The sequence below is a fragment of the Tachysurus fulvidraco genome, chromosome 7, assembly GCF_022655615.1.
Source record: "Tachysurus fulvidraco isolate hzauxx_2018 chromosome 7, HZAU_PFXX_2.0, whole genome shotgun sequence".
Taxonomy (NCBI): domain Eukaryota; kingdom Metazoa; phylum Chordata; class Actinopteri; order Siluriformes; family Bagridae; genus Tachysurus; species Tachysurus fulvidraco.
Window position 1 is genome coordinate 3,978,146 of NC_062524.1, and position 18,338 is coordinate 3,996,483.

The 18,338-nt window shown below is 38.3% G+C and overlaps 1 protein-coding gene across 2 annotated transcripts in view; it reads right to left on the reverse strand.

The window, feature by feature from the left end:
* The window catches only part of LOC113662809 (hepatic lectin-like), a 37,661-nt gene continuing 19,323 nt past the window's right edge, over positions 1-18,338 (reverse strand). Inside the window, exons 1-5 of one of the 2 annotated variants that reach the window (XM_027177938.2) lie at positions 8,140-8,439; positions 5,912-6,160; positions 1,455-1,576; positions 1,269-1,372; positions 1-1,189 (exon numbers count right to left, since the gene is read on the reverse strand). In XM_027177938.2, the coding sequence (XP_027033739.1) occupies positions 1,036-1,189; positions 1,269-1,372; positions 1,455-1,576; positions 5,912-6,160; positions 8,140-8,242 (732 nt within the window). In that variant the 5' untranslated portion in view covers positions 8,243-8,439 and the 3' untranslated portion in view covers positions 1-1,035. Of the gene's footprint in view, positions 1,190-1,268; positions 1,373-1,454; positions 1,577-5,911; positions 6,161-8,139; positions 8,440-18,338 lie in introns of those variants that run through there. The other variant, XM_047816782.1, reaches the window with a different exon arrangement.

An 18,338-nucleotide genomic window follows, 5' to 3' on the forward strand; every position in this document is an offset into this window, starting at 1 on the left:
GACGTGTGATTTTCCTCTGTTGATAACATTAGACTGAGTTGTAGTGGCTGAAGAGAACATTTGAGCTGATTATAAACACTTGGAGCATCTCAGAGAGCAGAAATGGGTTTGTTACAAATTCTTTAACTCCTGAGTGTTTACTGTGAAGCTCAGGCTATGAAGATATTATATTAATATACTCATTCTCTACCATAGATTATTAGGAAAAAAAAAACAAAAAATGTTCATTTTGCAAATCTCCACTTACAACCATACAAACATTTGTGAAAAAAAAACTAACCACATATATTTAACCATATATAGTTCCCTTATTGAAAAAGAGAAATAGTGATAAAACACTACAAATTGTTAAAGTTCTGTGTGTCTACTTTCATACGAGCTTCATATTAACACCAGTGTGGAGTGAGACATGACAAAGACATTCAATGATCAACATAATCACCAACAAAACAGAAGAAAACTCAATGTTTCTTGGCTTCTGGGGAAAAAGAAGTTTAAAGGCATATGAGAGCCAATCTCTCAGTAATATCAATTCATCATTTAGTGAGAAACTCAAGCAAAAAGCACAGAGATATTAAAGTAATGTGTGATAATGACATAGGGAATCTGACTGGTCAGAATGTCTGTGGAATAATTTTGACTCCTTTTTTTTTTTTTGTGGGAAAAACAGGGTTGCCTGGTCTCAAATAAATGTGCAGCCCAACTACATCTGGCACATTTACATAGGTCTTACACAAAAAAAAAAAAAAAACCCTGAAACTATCCTAACATGGAAAGAGAGTCTGGCTTTTTTTTTCACTGTAAGTTCTCGTTTAATCATTTCCCGGTACGACTATTATCCCCATTTTCTTCCCCTTTTCATTTAGACTACAGAATTTGATTTTACAGATTTCAGATTCTTTATTTTTAAAATCTGATCACTCTCCTGCAAGAATATTAACTAGATGAAAAAAAAAACTAGATGAATTTGGCTTAAACGATGGCTTTGTTGACCCCGATTAACAAAATACTGATTTTTCTTGAAATAAAACTGCTCTAAATATTTGCTGTTTTTTCGCAAATTGCATGCAAATCAGTTTCACATGAATAATCAGCCCATGTTGTAAGTTCATCTTTAGCAAATCTGCTGCCAGTTGCAGCGCAGTCCTCTTTTCCATCGTAGTCATTAGGTTCTCCTTTCCACCAAAACCTGCAAACATGAGGAGTCAGAACATCCTGTTTTCTTCACACATAAAGCTGAGAATAAGATCTGTATGGTGAGTAATTACTTTTTGGTCACTTCTGTACCGTCCACCCACATCCACTTCCCTTCCTGAACAGTGTCATGTAGACCAATCCAAGCCTCAGCAATAACCGTTTTACTGATATATTCCTGTAAGAGCAACAGTACGATAAATTATTAATCAAACTGACATGGAAAAGTCAGTCTAATGATAAAAGATGAGAATGATGACCTGTTCTTCTCGGCTGTTGATGATCACCAGGTCGGCTCCTTTCGATCTGCATTCCTCTCTAGCTTTGCTCCAGCTCGTCTTCTTTGTGGTGAAATACTTTAGTCTTTGCTGGATGGTATAATCTGCAGAGGCGAATAGTGTATTTACAGACAGAAATAAACAACATTTAGGCCATCCTTAAAAATATTCTTGCTTGCCGTAACCCGACCGACCCTGTCAATTTAGGACCGACTCACATTTTTATTTTTACTCTTCAAACAACTAATACAAAAGCAATAAAATAATATTAATTATATTTTAGTAAGTATTGTAAATATATAAATTGCCTAGGCCTACATACAAACGAAGGCTACGTTCTTTCTTTTAAATAAAAACCCGTGACGTCATCTATGTTTACACTATTGGTTACCGGATGTCACACTATGGCCTGTGCGTTCGCTTCGTCTCGTTCTCTCCTTCACTGTCAGAGACAACGGTTCGCACTGCGGCTGCAGTAAACTACATGTTCGCGGTCTCCGTTCAAAGTCATACGGGTTCGGGTGCCATAATACATCTAGAAAATTCATTAAAACAGCTCGACACTGCTTTAACTTGGCACGTATGGAATAAAAACAGTCAATAATAATTGTACGTAATTCAAAGCATTTGTGTGTAAATTTTAATTTTGTGGAGTTGGATCCCAAAATTTACAGCCACGACAGTTTACAGATACGAGATTTTGTGTGTTTGTTCAAATACAACTCCAAAATGTACGACTATGACCGTTTACACACACAACGCTTGTTTTCACAACACCTCTTTTTTACACACGAAAACGGTCTGCGAAACAACTGTCAAAAATACGTCATCACGTTCACAGGCATTACTATCCGAGGGAAGATGAATCGATTCCACGAAGTGCGCATGCGCCCCGCACTCTTTTAAACCACTGGCGCCGAAATGGCGGATCAGCAGCCAAGCGCTCACTCATCGTCAGTGTTGTATAAAGTATTAGAAAGCAATACTTTAGTAAAAGTACAAGTATCATACTACAAAAAGACTTTGGTAGAAAGTCACCTTTTAGAATACTAGTCAAGTAAAAGTCTTAAAGTATCTGATATTTACTGTTCTTAAGTATCAAGTCATTTTCTGATATTTAATGTACTTAAGTATTTGAAGTAAAAGTAAAATGGCAGTGATTTTCTGTAGGCATAAGAGCAGGGGCGGTTCTGGGGTTTCATCTTTAGGGGTTTTAGCTCTCAGTGAGAATTTAAAACAAGAAGAGTTTTATATTATATATTATATGACTACATAGTAAGCCAAAAGTTATGGTATTATTAAATGGCAAAAGTGGACACCAAAATTTTATGCATGATGTAATGATATCAGTCTTGAATCAGATCAGTTAATGTCTGTGTGCATTCTCTACAAACAGTGTGTCCGATGAATGCAGTCATTAATAAACTAATATTCACCAGATAAAGACCAAATCAATAAATGTTATTTTTATTTAGTATTGTATGGATTGTTTGCATTAATACTTTGTTTGTGCTACAACTCTGGTAATAAGAATAGTGAAATTTCACTGCTTTTGGTTGCCTTATTTGCAGCTTTCCGATTAACGTTATACATTAACGCCTCCTGCTCTGACTGCGCGTGCACGCTGCGCGTACCTGTGCTTTTCCGTAGCGCGCGGACGTGCAGTGACACTCTATAGGAGCAGTGATTCACCAAACCTCCCTTATTACAGTCGCACACATTTCTTCTGATTTTATTTTGTAGTAACGAGTAACGAAGATGCTTAGTGGAAATATAACGGAGTAAAAGTATACATTTTATCTAGGAAATGTAGTGGAGTAAAAGTGAAAGTTGACAAATTTAAATAGCGAAGTAAAGTACAGATATGTGACATTTCTACAGTACAGTATTATTACTCCGTTACATTACAACACTGCTCATCGTCTCAGGTAAGTTGGTTTTTCCTTCCAAATTCGGACATGTTTAAGGGTTAGTTATCACTAATAACAGAGAGGAGTAATATTACAGATATAGGTTAACTATAGTAAGTAAGATTAGCTCTCAGAGTAAGGTTACATTATGTGCTTAAAGAATACAGCTGTTTAGGAGGTCATCACTGCAGTCTGTAGCGTGATGAGATAGGCCTACATAAAAGAATTAGCAATTTTAAGTGTTAACTTAAGCACCTAATGTAACCTTACTCTGAGAGCTAATCTTACATTTACAGCATTTGGCAGACGCCCTTATCCAGTAATCTTACTTACTATAGTTAACCTATATCTGTAATATTACTCCTCTCTGTTATTAGTGATAACTAACCCTTAAACACGTCCGAATTTGGAAGGAAAAACCAACTTACCTGAGACGATGAGTGAGCGCTTGGCTGCTGATCCGCCATTTCGGCGCCAGTGGTTTAAAAGAGTGCGGGGCGCATGCGCACTTCGTGGAATCGATTCGTCTTCCTTTTGATAGTAATGCCTGTGAAGGTGATGACGTATTTTTGACAGTGTGTGAAAAAGAGGTGTTGTGAAAACAAGCGTTGTGTGTGTAAACTGTCATAGTCGTACATTTTGGAGTTGTATTTGAACAAACACACAAAATCTCGTATCTGTAAACTGTCGTAGCCGTAGATTTTGGGATCCAACTCCGCAAAATTAAAATTTACACACAAATGCTTTGAATTACGTACAATTATTGTTGACTGTTTTTATTCCATAGGCACGAAGTTCTGGAAAAAACTGTCCAGCATCATGATGCGCCCGAAGGCATGGGTTGAAGACCCAGTCAGTGACGTCACGATATGCTAATTTGTTTAAAGTCATACCTACGTAATCACCATCACCAAAATTGTACATTGAAACTTGAAAAAAAAAAAGACCTACCTACCGACCCCCCCCCCCCTTTTTTTTTTTTACTGTTACTGCAAACCAAAATATTTTTAGGGATGGCCTTATTTAGCATAATTTTGATGTTCTCTGTGGTCTAAGGTTGTTTTTAAAGACATATAGATCTGTACTTTGTAAATAAAACGAGGAACTTAAATTTTTACAACGTTGCACTTTCTCTTCAGCTCAATTCAAAGCTCACATGGATGTCATGGGTCAGTAAACTGTTCTCTCATTGGTCAGAGTTTTGCTTATATCGCTCGTCCGTTATCCGTCAGCCTGCTTATCGTGACAGTGATAAATGATTAGCGATAGCCCAGTCTTCCAATGAATGTGCACAATTCAGCTAGATCCCCTGATCTGTTTTGGTGCTTCACATAGTGATCAGATTGAAGCCCAATTACAGTGATCCATTTTGTCATCAGTCACTATAAAGCTCACAGCCTCACCCTGACTTTGATACTAAATTAGATTCATTCATGTGTACAAACTACTGACATTCTACAATTAGATGCTACTGATATAATTAATTAATTTATAATAAATTTTGTTTAAACCATTAAGAATCGTGGCAGTTTCTCATCTGCTACATAATGTTATTAACACTGTGTGTGAAGATGGAAAAGATGTGAAGGCCCTGGACTGTATTGAGGATATTGAGGACAAACATCTATTTAACTCCCTCTATCTCTATCTGTCTCCATATACCTCAATTTATCTCCATCTGACTCAATTTGACTTCATCTATCAACATCATCTAATGCCATCTAACTCCATATAATACCATCTAACAACATCTACCCCAATCTACCACTATCTAGCTCCATCTTTCTGCATCTGTGTCCACTGAGAATTCCACCTACCTTGATCTGAAAAAGTATTGGTTTCACTAATTTGCTACATTAACTGTCTATAATGAGCTAACATGACTAACATTAATATAATCAGTTAATAAAAACTTTTTTATAATTAATATTTTCTTGATACTTGAGTATTGTTTCTCAGTATTTTCACAACCATTTCCTGGTTAGTGTCTGTGTAAAGTCGTTTTTCTTGGTCATAGAAGTCAGAAGTGAATCTGTTCATTTTGCAGTTTCACTTCCACACATGCAGACTATTTTAGTTCATATATAGATGGTATTTTAGGTGGATTGTGTTCCTGTTCACAGTGAATGAACAATAGCAGACACTTTTGCCCGTGCAGGTGTGTGTGTGTGTGTGCGTGTGGGGGGGACTTGGAAAGAAGAAAGAAGTTAAGTTCCTCAAAAAGAACTGCAACAATGTCTGATCAAAAATTCCACTGATCCTTTATCGGCTCTTTAAATTTCCCTGTTTCTAGGAAATACTAGACATTTGCTCTATTAATAATTTGCTGACATGGTTGAGTTTGGTCAGTGTTTATCATACAGAATATCAAAATTGGGAGAGTTCTTATGGAATGTGTGTGTACGGTGGCCAAGAAGTGCAAAACAAAATAACAAATAAGGAAGAAAATGAAACACAATAGAAATTCCACAGATTATTGTAAGATTATTATGTAATGGATGATAATGATGAGGATATGTGGCTACTTACTCCACATCTTACTCCACTTCTGCAATTCATCTCTCTCACCCTGAAGCTGGTCTCTCTCACCTTGAAGCTGGTCTCTCTCAACACTCACGTTGTCATAACTGATCTGCAACCGGTCTCTTTCTCCGGTCATATCATTGAGTTTCACAGACTGCACTATAGTGAAGCTCAGCAGGAGAACACACAGCAGTGCTACACACACTGCAAACACTGCCAACAACCTGGAAGATCTGCTCCATGTCCCAACACCTCCTACAGTGGGGTTAGACAAAGACACAGTACTTTTAGACATGATAGCACATTTAAAATGTCTCCAGGACGTCCAGTGTGGCATGAGAATAAAATCCCTAACGAGACACTGTACAAGCTTTAACACTATACTTCATCAACTCTCTTTTTAAGTGTAACTTCTTTTTTCTTGTATTTTCTTTGTATGCGGCATTTAACAATAGACACTGTCACAAAGCAGCTTTACAGAAATATACAGAATAAAAATAACAAAGTTTCAAATTGCCCTGTGATGGGTTGGCCCTCCGTCCAGGGTGTATCCTGCCTTGATGCCCGATGACGCCTGAGATAGGCACAGGCTCCCCGTGACCCAAGGTAGCTCGGATAAGCGGTAGAAAATGAATGAATGAATGAATGAATGAAGTTTCAAATTTTATTTTTTTAAATTTATCTCTAATGAGCTCCATGAGATGATATGAGGAAGAACCTTGAGAAGATCCAGATCCAAAAGGGAACCCATCCAGAATATTGTGATTTAGTATCGAACGCAGACGACCAGAACAGTTTTTTTTTGGCGAAACCACAAAAACATAAATAAAACTTCAAGATAAGCTTGAGTTGAAGATTAATTTTGACATTTAATCATCAATTATTATATAATTCATAAATATCATTTTATCACATAAACTACATATACACAGTATGGTCAAATAAGTGTGCATATGATTCAACACCTCTGCACCTCTGTCACCCCATCACCCCGGTCACTCATGTCACCCATATCACTCAGGTCACCCCATTAACCCTTCACACCCTTCGGCCATGCTATCCGATTCCCAGTGTCACTCTCATTACCCATGTCACCCTCATTACCCCAGTCATGAAGCAGACTAACAGTAAGAGTTTTATTCCTCTTATACCACAGCAGATTTGACTGATATAAATGTATTAGAGATTAAAACTACAGAAAAAATGAATTCCTGTATTTGGTTTGTTGTGACTGATGTGGAACAATTGAAAACTAATAATAAACACAGCCAATAAATTCTACTCTACCAAGCCAACTTTATTGGCACCCGAGTTCAGAATTCCTTGTTTTATATTCATTTTGGTTTTGGTCTGCCTTTCAGTATTATTTTTAGTCTATCCTGATAATTACGAGCATAAAAAACTTCTTGGTGACATTGTTAGCAGTGGGTTACCCATCTTGTGCCAAGATTAAAGATTTAGACAGAAGATTATGGTACGATTTACTTCAGAAACCACGATGGTGGCTTCTTCATAAGAAAGGAAATGGTTTACAACTACATTATCATCATCCACATGAGGCTGAGATGTTATTAGTTTTCTCATGATTTCTTCCTTATTTAGGGGTGAAGGTGAAGCATAATTAAAGAACGACACTAAATACTGTTCTCAACTGTTATAGCACCTCTCTCTCTCTCTCTCTCTCTCTCTCTTTCCCTCTCTCTCTCTTTCTCTCTATCTCTTTCCCTTTCACTCTCTCTCTTTCCCTCCCTCATCTCTCTCTTTCACTCTCTCTTTCCCTTTCTCTCTCTCTCTCTCCCTCCACCTCTCTTTCACTCTCTCTCTTTCCCTCCCTCCTCTCTCTCTTTCACCCCCCACCTTTTTCACAGATCTAAATTTAAGCTAGACGAAAAAAGAAGCTTTTTAATCTGTGCAATCAAATCATATATTTTTACTATAAACAACTATGTTCTGTATCAATTTCCATCATAAAGATGACATGAGTTTCTCCAAAACCTGGAAAACACTGAAACTCATCTTCTGATTATTACAAAGCACTTTAACTTGAGACTCCTTCCATAAATGTTAAAGAAACGACTTCACCATATCAATGACCAATCAGGATGGAGAATTCAGCTGCCCTGGGATAGAATTTAACTCATTCTACAATGTAGCTTATATGTAATAAAACATATCACGTTTGTGTGTGTGTGTGTGTGTGTGTGTGTGTGTGTGTGTGTGTGTGTATACTGCACCTGAGGGTTGACGTCCCTGCTTGTTTACGTTCTGGAGACGGGGTTTCTCCCAATTTGCATATTCGGCTTCCATTGAAACGTCATCTCTGGAACTGTCAATCATATCTATACTCCTGTCTGTTCTGATCTCTGCAGTAATCCTGTGTTAAACTCGAGTGTGTGTGAAATATTCTCCTAAAAGCCTAGTAGAATTTGAAATTACACATAACGATATATAGCTGTCACGCTATAGTGGGTATGAGTGTGTGTGTGTGTGTGTGTGTCTGAGTGTGTGAGTATGTCAGAGATATATTTAAGCAGCGAAGGAAGGAAGTGCAACACTGTGGTGTGTGTTGTGTTGTTTTGTCTCTGCTGGCTGCACAAGTGTCATTTTTGAGGTTATGAGTGAGCAGACATACAAAAGTTCATCTATTACAGGGGAGTCAAACTCAAATTCACAGTGGGCCAAAATATAAAACTGAGATAAAGTCATGGGCCAAACTGAATATTTATTGAAAAATGAACTGCAACTGATATGTAATGTTTATCCTTTTTCATATGGAAACTAACTTTAGTTCCCTGAGGAACTCGAGCTGCGTCGAAACGCTATGGGAACGCCCTCTGCGTGACCGCGCTCTGAACCACGTGTGTAATCTGACCAATAGGCTTTGGAACGTGACGTCATCGGCGGGTTTGTGCATTCTGGGATTTGTAGTATTAGCAGAGCATGCGGCTAGCCAGCTGTAATGCACATTTGATATGATCTCGCGGGCCAAATATAATTGCATCTCTTACTCCAAATTTGGCCCACAGGCCAGAGTTTGACACCCCTGCTCTAGAAGATTGGCATTTCTTTGTAAGGGCACACAGTCATCTTTACCATATTTGGCTTCGAGTTTGTCATATGTGTGTTGTATGTGTGCTGTAGGTGTGGTGTATGTGTGATGTATGTGTGATGTATTTATAAGATACTTACCACATTTCCTGTTCAGAAACATTGCAACCATTACAATCAGTCATGTAGTCCTTAAAAAAAAAAGTGGTAGGCCATACTACTACCCCGCCAACCTCTGCCCCTGTTAACCCCCTGTTCCCGGTTTGCATTTACATGACATTAACATTTATGCCTTTAGCAGACATTTTTATCCAAAGAAATTTACAGTGCATTTGAGTTACATACATTTTATCAGTATTTGTGTTCCCTGGGAATCAAACACACAACCTTTGTGATGCTGAGAGAAGTATTATTAGGTAGTATTCATTCATTTTCTACCGCTTTATCCGAACTACCTCTGGTCACGGGGAGCCTGTGCCTCATCGGGCTCACTGTGCAGGCGTCATCGGGCATCAGGCAGGATACACCCTGGATGGAGTGCCAACCCATCGCAGGGCACACACACGCTCTCATTCACTCACACACTCACACACTACGGACAATTTTCCAGAGATGCCAATCAACCTACCATGCATGTCTTTGGACCGGGGAGGAAACCGGAGTACCCAGAGGAAACTCCCGAGGCACAGAGAGAACATGCAAACTCCATACACACAAGGCGGAGGTGGAAATTGAACCCAGACCCTGGAGGTGTGAGGCAAACGTACTAACCACTAAGCCAATATTAGGTAGTAGTATTATTATATAATAAACTACATAATATTTTTCTACTCATGAAGTCATGAAATGAATTTAGTTTTTTCTTTGGAGAGACCTGTGCTGGAGGTCTGGGCTGTGCTGGTCTGACTTTGGCCTGTGCTGGAGGTCTGTGCTGTGCTAGAGGTCTGGGCTGTGCTGGTCTGACTTTGGCCTGTGCTGGAGGTCTGTGCTGTGCTGGTCTGACTTTGGCCTGTGCTGGAGGTCTGGGCTGTGCTGCTCTGACTTTGGCCTGACTTTTCTAATAAATTGGAAAAGAACTGGCCTACACTGCTTCTCTTATTCTGGACACCAGGAGAGGTTCTAGTCCTTTTTTAGGGTGGCTCCAGCCCCCCTGTCTGTGATCTCAGCCAACCTAAAACTATAAGTATAATTTTTACTTTCATAAATAAACAATAAAAATTACGTTAAAATGCAGGACATGTCTTCGATGGGAAAGAAAATTATTTATCACTTTGATCCAAGAGCGATGTTTTTTTACTTTGCTTTTACACACGTGTGTTGTAGTCTTTCAATAGTGCGTCATCAGCTGTCTGCCTTATTTGAACGGAGAAGCACAGGTACGAGCAACGTGTACGCGCAGTCAGAGCTGGAGGCGTTTATCTATAACGTTAATCGGCGGAAAGACACAAAGACGGCAACCAAAAGCAGTGAAATTTCACTATTCTTATTACCAGAGTTGTAGCACAAACAAAATATTAATGCAAACAATCCATTCAATACTAATTAAAAATAACATTTATTGATTCGGTCTTTATCTTGTGAATATTTTTTGTTTGTTAATGACTGCATTCATTGGACACACTGTTTGTAGAGAATGTACACATACATGAACTGATCTGATTCAAGACTGGCATCATTACATCATGCATAAAATTTTGGTGTCCACTTTTGTCATTTTAAATAATACCATAACTTTTGGCTTACTATGTTGTCCCATAATATATAATGTGATTTAATGTGATATAGATCTAGATGAGAAATGGTCAGAATTACACCTGAACTATGCTTAGTTAAAGTATCATGGTCAACAACATAATCTAGTTAGCTAACTAATTTATCTAGGCATCTTAAAACTAAAACAACACATGACATTACTAATGTTAGCTGCTTCTTTCAATGAAATGTATTTACATTTAGGAAAATACAGACGTTTGTGAACATGAATAATCTGGTAGGTATGATTTGAATAAGTCTGAATAACTTCTATGTCATTTTATTTCTTACCCTTTTGTTGTTAGATCAACATTAACATTAATGATTGCTGTCACTTTAAGACAAAAGCACGGATTACACACGCATCAATTGTATCACAACTTTAATATATTGTGTGTATTTGACCATTTTACTGCAATAAACTTCGAAAGAGAACTCAATTCCTGGCATGACAGACAGCAGTGACTTACTGCATACAGTATAATAATTCCCTTTAAACTAAAGCATGTAGCGATTTTCTCATTCATGTACATTTATCAATCTAACACATAAATAACGTTAAACTGTACTGTGCAGCGCGCATATATTTTAATACTGAGATATAGCAAATCATGACATATCGGCAATTCGGATTACTGCCCAACCAGAGAACTAAAGTTTATTTTGAAGGAATCTTCTTCTTCTTTCGGCTTTTCCCTTCAGGTGTCGCCACAGCGAATCATCTCTCTCCACCTATCCCCATCTTCTGCATCCCCAACACTTATTTTGAAGAAATGCATGTTCTTATTTTAACAGGTTTAAACACAACCTCAAAACACACTTGAGTTGAGCCGAAGCCATTACATTGTAAATCACGTACAGTATATTTCCTGACTGCTTCAGCATGACACCAGCTTCTGTTGATGAAGTAAACCCTCCTCCCTGTAAACGCTCGGTGAAGTTGGTACACGACAGCTGTCGGGTTCGGGGAAAGGGGCGGAATCCAAATAAAAATGAACCAATTACAACAAAGTTTAAAAAAAAAGTGATGCATTTAAAAGGGAAGAAAAGACGAGGGTAAATTATCGTATACGTGCGTATGGCCCCAACTACACCACTGATTATACTCTTAACTGTTGTAAACTACAGCAACGTAAAACACAATTAAAGTATTTCTATCTGAATGTCTCTTTAGTATAAAAAAAATCATCATCTGTGTTTTGAGTGAAAGACTGAAAAATGCAACATTCCAAAAGGAATTTGTAGTTTCAGAAGTATTTCTGTTTTTCTCTAGAATACTAGAGCAATATATTCATAGAAAGCTCCAGGAAAAAGAGTATTTCTTCCATACAAATGTTTGTATCTTCAAAGCAAATGGTGATATTAAACCCATTTCTGCTCTCTGACGTGAGAGAAGTGTTTCTTCATAAACATCACAAATCTAAATGCGTTATCTTCAACCACTAACCACACGTCTCACCCTGCCACCCATCAGAATCCTGACTCATTTTAGATCACACTCACAGACAGAAAATAACTCGTTTATAGTGATGTCCATTTCTGAGCACCGGTTTACAGCCATGGACAAAAGTTACTGTATGAGAATGACACAAATATTAATTTTCTCAAAGTCCACTGCCTCAGTTTTTCTTCCTCTGTTAAACATGGTTACCTGCATGGAAACATCTGTAGTCATCATGGCTTTGTACAAAAAGGGATTCAGAATCAAGGAGATAGGCTGCTAGTAATATTACGCCTTAAACAACCATTTATCAGATCATCAAGAATAAGCAGAAAGGTTCAATTGTTGTGAAGAAGGTTACAGGGCACAGAAGGAAGTCCAGAAAGCACCAGGACCATCTCCTAAAGTTTATTCAGGAATGAGAAGTGCAGAATTCATTTAGAAGAAGTAGAATAAACAGATCAGTAACAGAACACATGGAGCCATCATGTGGCTGAAGCTTTCAGCACAGGACATTTGTCATGTTTTAAATGTATTCATTTCATAAAACTTTCTGTTATAAAAAGTAGAATTTTTATACACGGCGAGAGTTTAATAACTGCTGCGTGTTTGTTTTCACAGAGATGCGGCTCAGCCTCGGAGCCCCGCCCCCTGTTGTGTGGAGTCCCGCCCCCTGTTGTGCGGAGACCCGCCCCCTCCTCGTCTACTCAGACCACTACTCAAACCTGGCCAGCAGGAGCCACCTCTGTTCTTCAGGACTGCTTTGACTGAACTGACTGGAACATCTTCAGGGAGGCTGCAACCAATGGTGACTCCCTCCCCCCATCCTGACTACCTTTTACAGAGGGACCATTGAGAGCATTCTGAGAAGCTGCATCACTGTTTGGTTTGGGAACTGCACCATCTCAGATCACAAGACCCTGCAGCGGATAGTGAGGACAGCTGAGAAGATCATTGGAGTGTCTCTTCCCTCTATCATGGACATTTACCCCACACCGCAAAGCCAACAGCATTGTGTATGACCCCACACACCCCTCACACACACTCTTCACCCCACACACCCCTCACACACCCCACACACACTCTTCACCCTTCTGCCATCTGGAAAAAGGTATCAATGCATTCGGGCCCTCATGACCAGTATAACTCGTCCGTCATCCGTCAGCCTGCTTATTGTGGCAATAATAAATGATTAGTGATAGCCCAGTCTTCCACTTAATGCATAGGATTTCAGCACAAACACAAATTGTGTGTTTAATGTGACGTCATTATGCATTTTGCTGCAAGAACTTAATTCATAAGGGACAGCGCAGAGGACACGTCGTAGATTTGTTCAACATTATAACTCTATGGGACCAAAGTATCTGTGGTATGTGGATGGTTAAGATACACTAAAGCCATTTGATTTCTCTATATCAGGATGCTGTCATTGCAGACTTAAAAGACAAACAAAAAAGGTTCAAATGATGCAATGCATTTAACACTGGACAGGCAGTCACAGCAGTAAGATTGTCAGCCAGAATAAATGCTGAATTAGTATATTCTGAGTTGGTGCCAAGTGAGATCCAACATCTCTAAGCTGGGAGTAATTTTACTGGAGTATATTTAATCAGTTTATATTGTGAGCATATTTAGCAATGCATTAAAATGCTTTGATTGCATTGTCTATAAATTTAATAAACAATTACTTTAAAAATCCACAGTATAATTGGATGATCTTTATTGTGAGCATTGAATAGGTGAATATGAAATGATGTGAGATGTGTGAATAACATTTTGAAATATCCATATCCACAATAGTCAGATTTTGACTTTGAACAGAAATTATTAAAAAAATTCCACAGCAAAACACTTTTTGGATAAATTATATTACAGACATGGTGACTTTGAAGAGAAATATCAGTTTGGTACAGAGAAATACTTTACGGTAAAATTAATTTATCTTTTTTTCTGGCTTAATAGTATTTTGTCTCTTAAACCCAATGTTCCCCCATTATTGAAATGAGAAGGGTTCTAAAAAAATTTTAGCCTTTATATTGTGTGATTCGTTTTGTAACCTCCAGATTTCTTCCACATGAACTTCAGGAATTTTACATATTTTAATCCACAGAAAGCACAATACATTTTTTTACATTTATAAACGTTTTTTTTTTTTTCAACGCAGCCTGCTGTACTTCCTGTATATCTTGAGGGACAGATGTATCGTCCAATCAGCAGTAAGATTTCCATTCACAAACTAATTTTTCCAGTTTTTCTGAAATTTTTATTTTTTATTTTGTTTTGCATTTCTCGGCCACCGTAAATGTGCTAATTTTCAACAATTAGGACAGTGTAAAGTCAGCCTTGCATAGATTAGAACTTAAACATTGATCTCAAAGAGGGAATTAATTCAATTCAGCAGCAGGGGCGGTTCTAGGATTTAATCTTTAGGTTTTAGCCCTCAGTGAGAATTTAAAACAAGAAGAGTTTTATATTATACATTATATGACTACATAGTAAGCCAAAAGTTATGGTATTATTAAATGACAAAAGTGGACACAAATTTTATGCATGATGTAATGATGCCAGTCTTGCATCAGATCAGTTCATGTATGTGTGTATTCTCTACAAACAGTGTGTCCAATGAATGCATTCATTAAAAAATATTCACAAGACAAATCAATAAATGTTATTTTTATTTAATTGCATTAATATTTTGATTGTGCTATCAACGCTGGTAATAATTATATTGACATTTCACTGCTTTTGTTTGCAGTCTTGGCTTTCCGTCGATTAACGTTATAGATAAATGCCTCCAGCTCCAACTGCGCGTGCACGCTGCGCGTACCTGTGCTTCTCCGTTCAAATAAAGCAGACAGCTGCTGACGCACTTTTGAAAGACTACAACGCACGCGCGTAAAAGCAAAGTAAAAAAAATCGCTCTTGGATCAAAGTGATAAATAATTTTATTTCCAATCAACGATGCGTCCTGCATTTTAACGTAATTTTTATTGTTTATTTATGAAAGTAAAAATTATACTTTTTTATACTTAATTTTAGGGTGGCTGAGATCACAGACATGGGGGCTGGAGCCACCCTAAAAAAGGTCTAGATCCGCACCTCGTCTCCCTTGGAATTCTTAGTCGAGCCTGACACTTATCAGCCAATCAAAAAAAGAGGCTACACAATAGCCAATCAGAAAATAGCACTATTGTATATGGGTAGGATTTAACAACCAATAAAAAAAAACATATCCTGGAATTGTTCACCATCACTTTGAGCACAGAGTAAGTCATGATGGGGGCCCTGGGGGCCCTGAGATGGTGACATTTAAAATATGTCACTATTGCCTGTCTACAAAACTTGAGAACCTGGAAATGTGATCAAACAGATCTGAGGAACTGGCGCCCTATTTCACTTTGCACAGACTGTAAGATGCTCTCAAAAAAAGGTCATGGAGAAAGTCATTCACTTTGACCAGACGTACTTGTGCCTGGCAGATTAATTCATGACAATGTACATTCCAGACATTTTGGACATCTCTAGGCTATTCATCCCATACTGTGAATCGGCCTATGCAGATGATGTTGTTATGGTGAACACAGATGTGGATATTTTAACTGACATTATTCACTCACTCATTTTCTACCGCTTATCCGAACTACCTCGGGTCACGGGGAGCCTCAGGCGTCATCGGGCATCAAGGCAGGATACACCCTGGATGGAGTGCCAACCCATCGCAGGGCACACACACGCTCATTCACACACTACGGACAATTTTCCAGAGAACCATGCATGTCTTTGGACCGGTGGAGGAAACCGGAGTACCCGGCGAAAACCCCCGAGGCACGGGGAGAACATGCAAACTCCGCACACACAAGGCGGAGATGGGAATCGAACCCTGACCCTGGAGGTGTAAGGCAAACATGCTAACCACTAAGCCACCTAACCATCGACACTCCTCCAAAACTACTAGTGGATCTGCAGTTCACGATGGTGGGATAAGTTGCACTGGTTACCACAAAGCATCCTATACCTACCCAAGGAAGAGAATGTACAAGGACTATTCGCTTATCCAGCAGGACTGTAGCATTTTGTCTTTGTTTCGTGCAGAAGCTCCTAACCAGTCCAGAGACCCTCTCATGGAGAGCAGCTGGGAAAGGGATACTGCACTCAGTGGGAGGAGGGGGTCTGGACAGATCCCTGTTTTTAATGGACAATAAACAACTAAACCTAGCTGGATTACCTTTTTTATCAAGGGATTTTTAAAGTTTTTAACCATTTCAGAGTGCAGAAGGAGAACTGTTCATCACTTCGCTGGCTTCTTGATAAGCCTCTTATCCATGGTTCTTGGCTAGATGTAATGGAAAGAACTACTCCAGCCTTGACAAAAGCTCTGATCTCCTCCTCCAAAAGCTCTGAAACTGTTCTAGACTCAGTTTTTTACCCCACGGGTTTTTATCTTTGATTATAAAATACACAAGAAAAGAAAAATTCAAGTTTCATCTCATCAATTTTTACCCTGGGCCAGACATAAATGTCTATCTACAGCAGGAGAAAAAGCAAAGTGACATATGAGGATGCTACAGAAATGTTTCAGAGACTCGTAAGTTTTATAAAAGCATGAATGATCTTGGAAACTTCCAGCTGATTTGGTGCTATGGGGAAGCAGTGTGCTCTGTCTTAAGTGTTGAACTGCTATTTGCACCAGATATCAAATGAAAAACCTAAGTTGTAAGTGATGTTTATGTTTTTTGCCCCCCCCCATGAATTAATTAATTTATGATAGATAAATTAATTAATTCATGGGGGGAAAAGAACAAAATCTATCTATCTAGTTACTGTAGTGAACTAATAATGGGTTTAAACAAATGATCATGAAAAGTCAGTCTCTCTCTCTCTCTCTCTCTCTCCATATTATATATATATATCTTACTCTTTCTCGCTCTTCCTCTCTCAAATCTCAATTGAATCTAATAAGACCAAAAAAGGAGCTTTTTAACTGTGCAATCAAATCATGCATTTTTACTATGAACAATCATGTGAAAAATTGAGGATCACCCAGCATTGAGGATCACCTGACCCATCTGCACATAACCTGGAAAACACTGAAACTCATCTTCTGATTATTACAATGCAATTTAACTTGAGACTCCTTCCATAAATGTTAAATAAACATCTCTTTACAAACTACTTCACTGTATCAACTGTGATGAGGTTTTTCTACAGAATCCACACCTTCTGACTAATCAGGATGGAGAATTCAGCTGCACTGCGATAAAATTTTCCTATGTCTACAATGTAGCTTATATGTAATAAAACATATCACGTGTGTGTGTGTGTATACTGCACCTGAGGGTTGACGTCCCTGCTCGATTTCGTTCTGGAGACTGAAGAGAGACTCGTTCTGAAATTTGCATATTCGGCTTCCATTGAAACGTCATCTCTGGAACTGTCAATCATATCTATACTCCTGTCTGTTCTGATCTGCAGTAATCCTGTGTTACACTGAAGTGTGTGTGAAATATTCTCCTAAAGACCTAGTAGAATTTGTAGAAGTTACACGTCACGCTATATATATCTTAAACTCACACACACTCTTATACCTGCTGTAACGTGACAGCTAGTGTGACTCACACACACTCTTATACCTGCTTTTAGGTATAAATAAATAATAGAATAAATAATATTCTAGAATAATATTCTAGAATATTATTTATATAGAAAAATATATTTAAAGAAAGCTCCAGGAAAAAGAGTATTTCTTCCATACAAATGTTTGTAACTTCAAAGCAAATGGTGATATTAAACCCATTTCTGCTCTCTGACATGTGAGAGAAGTGTTTCTTCATAAACATCACAAATTTAAATGCGTTATCTTCAACCACTAACCACACGTCTCACCCTGCCACCCATCAGAATCCTGACAAAGTTTGTTTATAGTGATATCCATTTCTGAGCACCGGTTTACAGCCATGGACAAACGTTACTGTATGACAATGACACAAATATTAATTTTCTCAAAGTCCGCTGCCTCAGTTTTTCTTCCTCTGTTAAACATGGTTACCTGCATGGAAACATCTGTAGTCATCATGGCTTTGTACAAAAAGGGATTCAGAGGCAATAATATTGCTGCTACTAATATTGCACCTTAAACAACCATTTATCAGATCATCAAGAACTTCCAGCAGAAAGGTTCAATTGTTGTGAAGA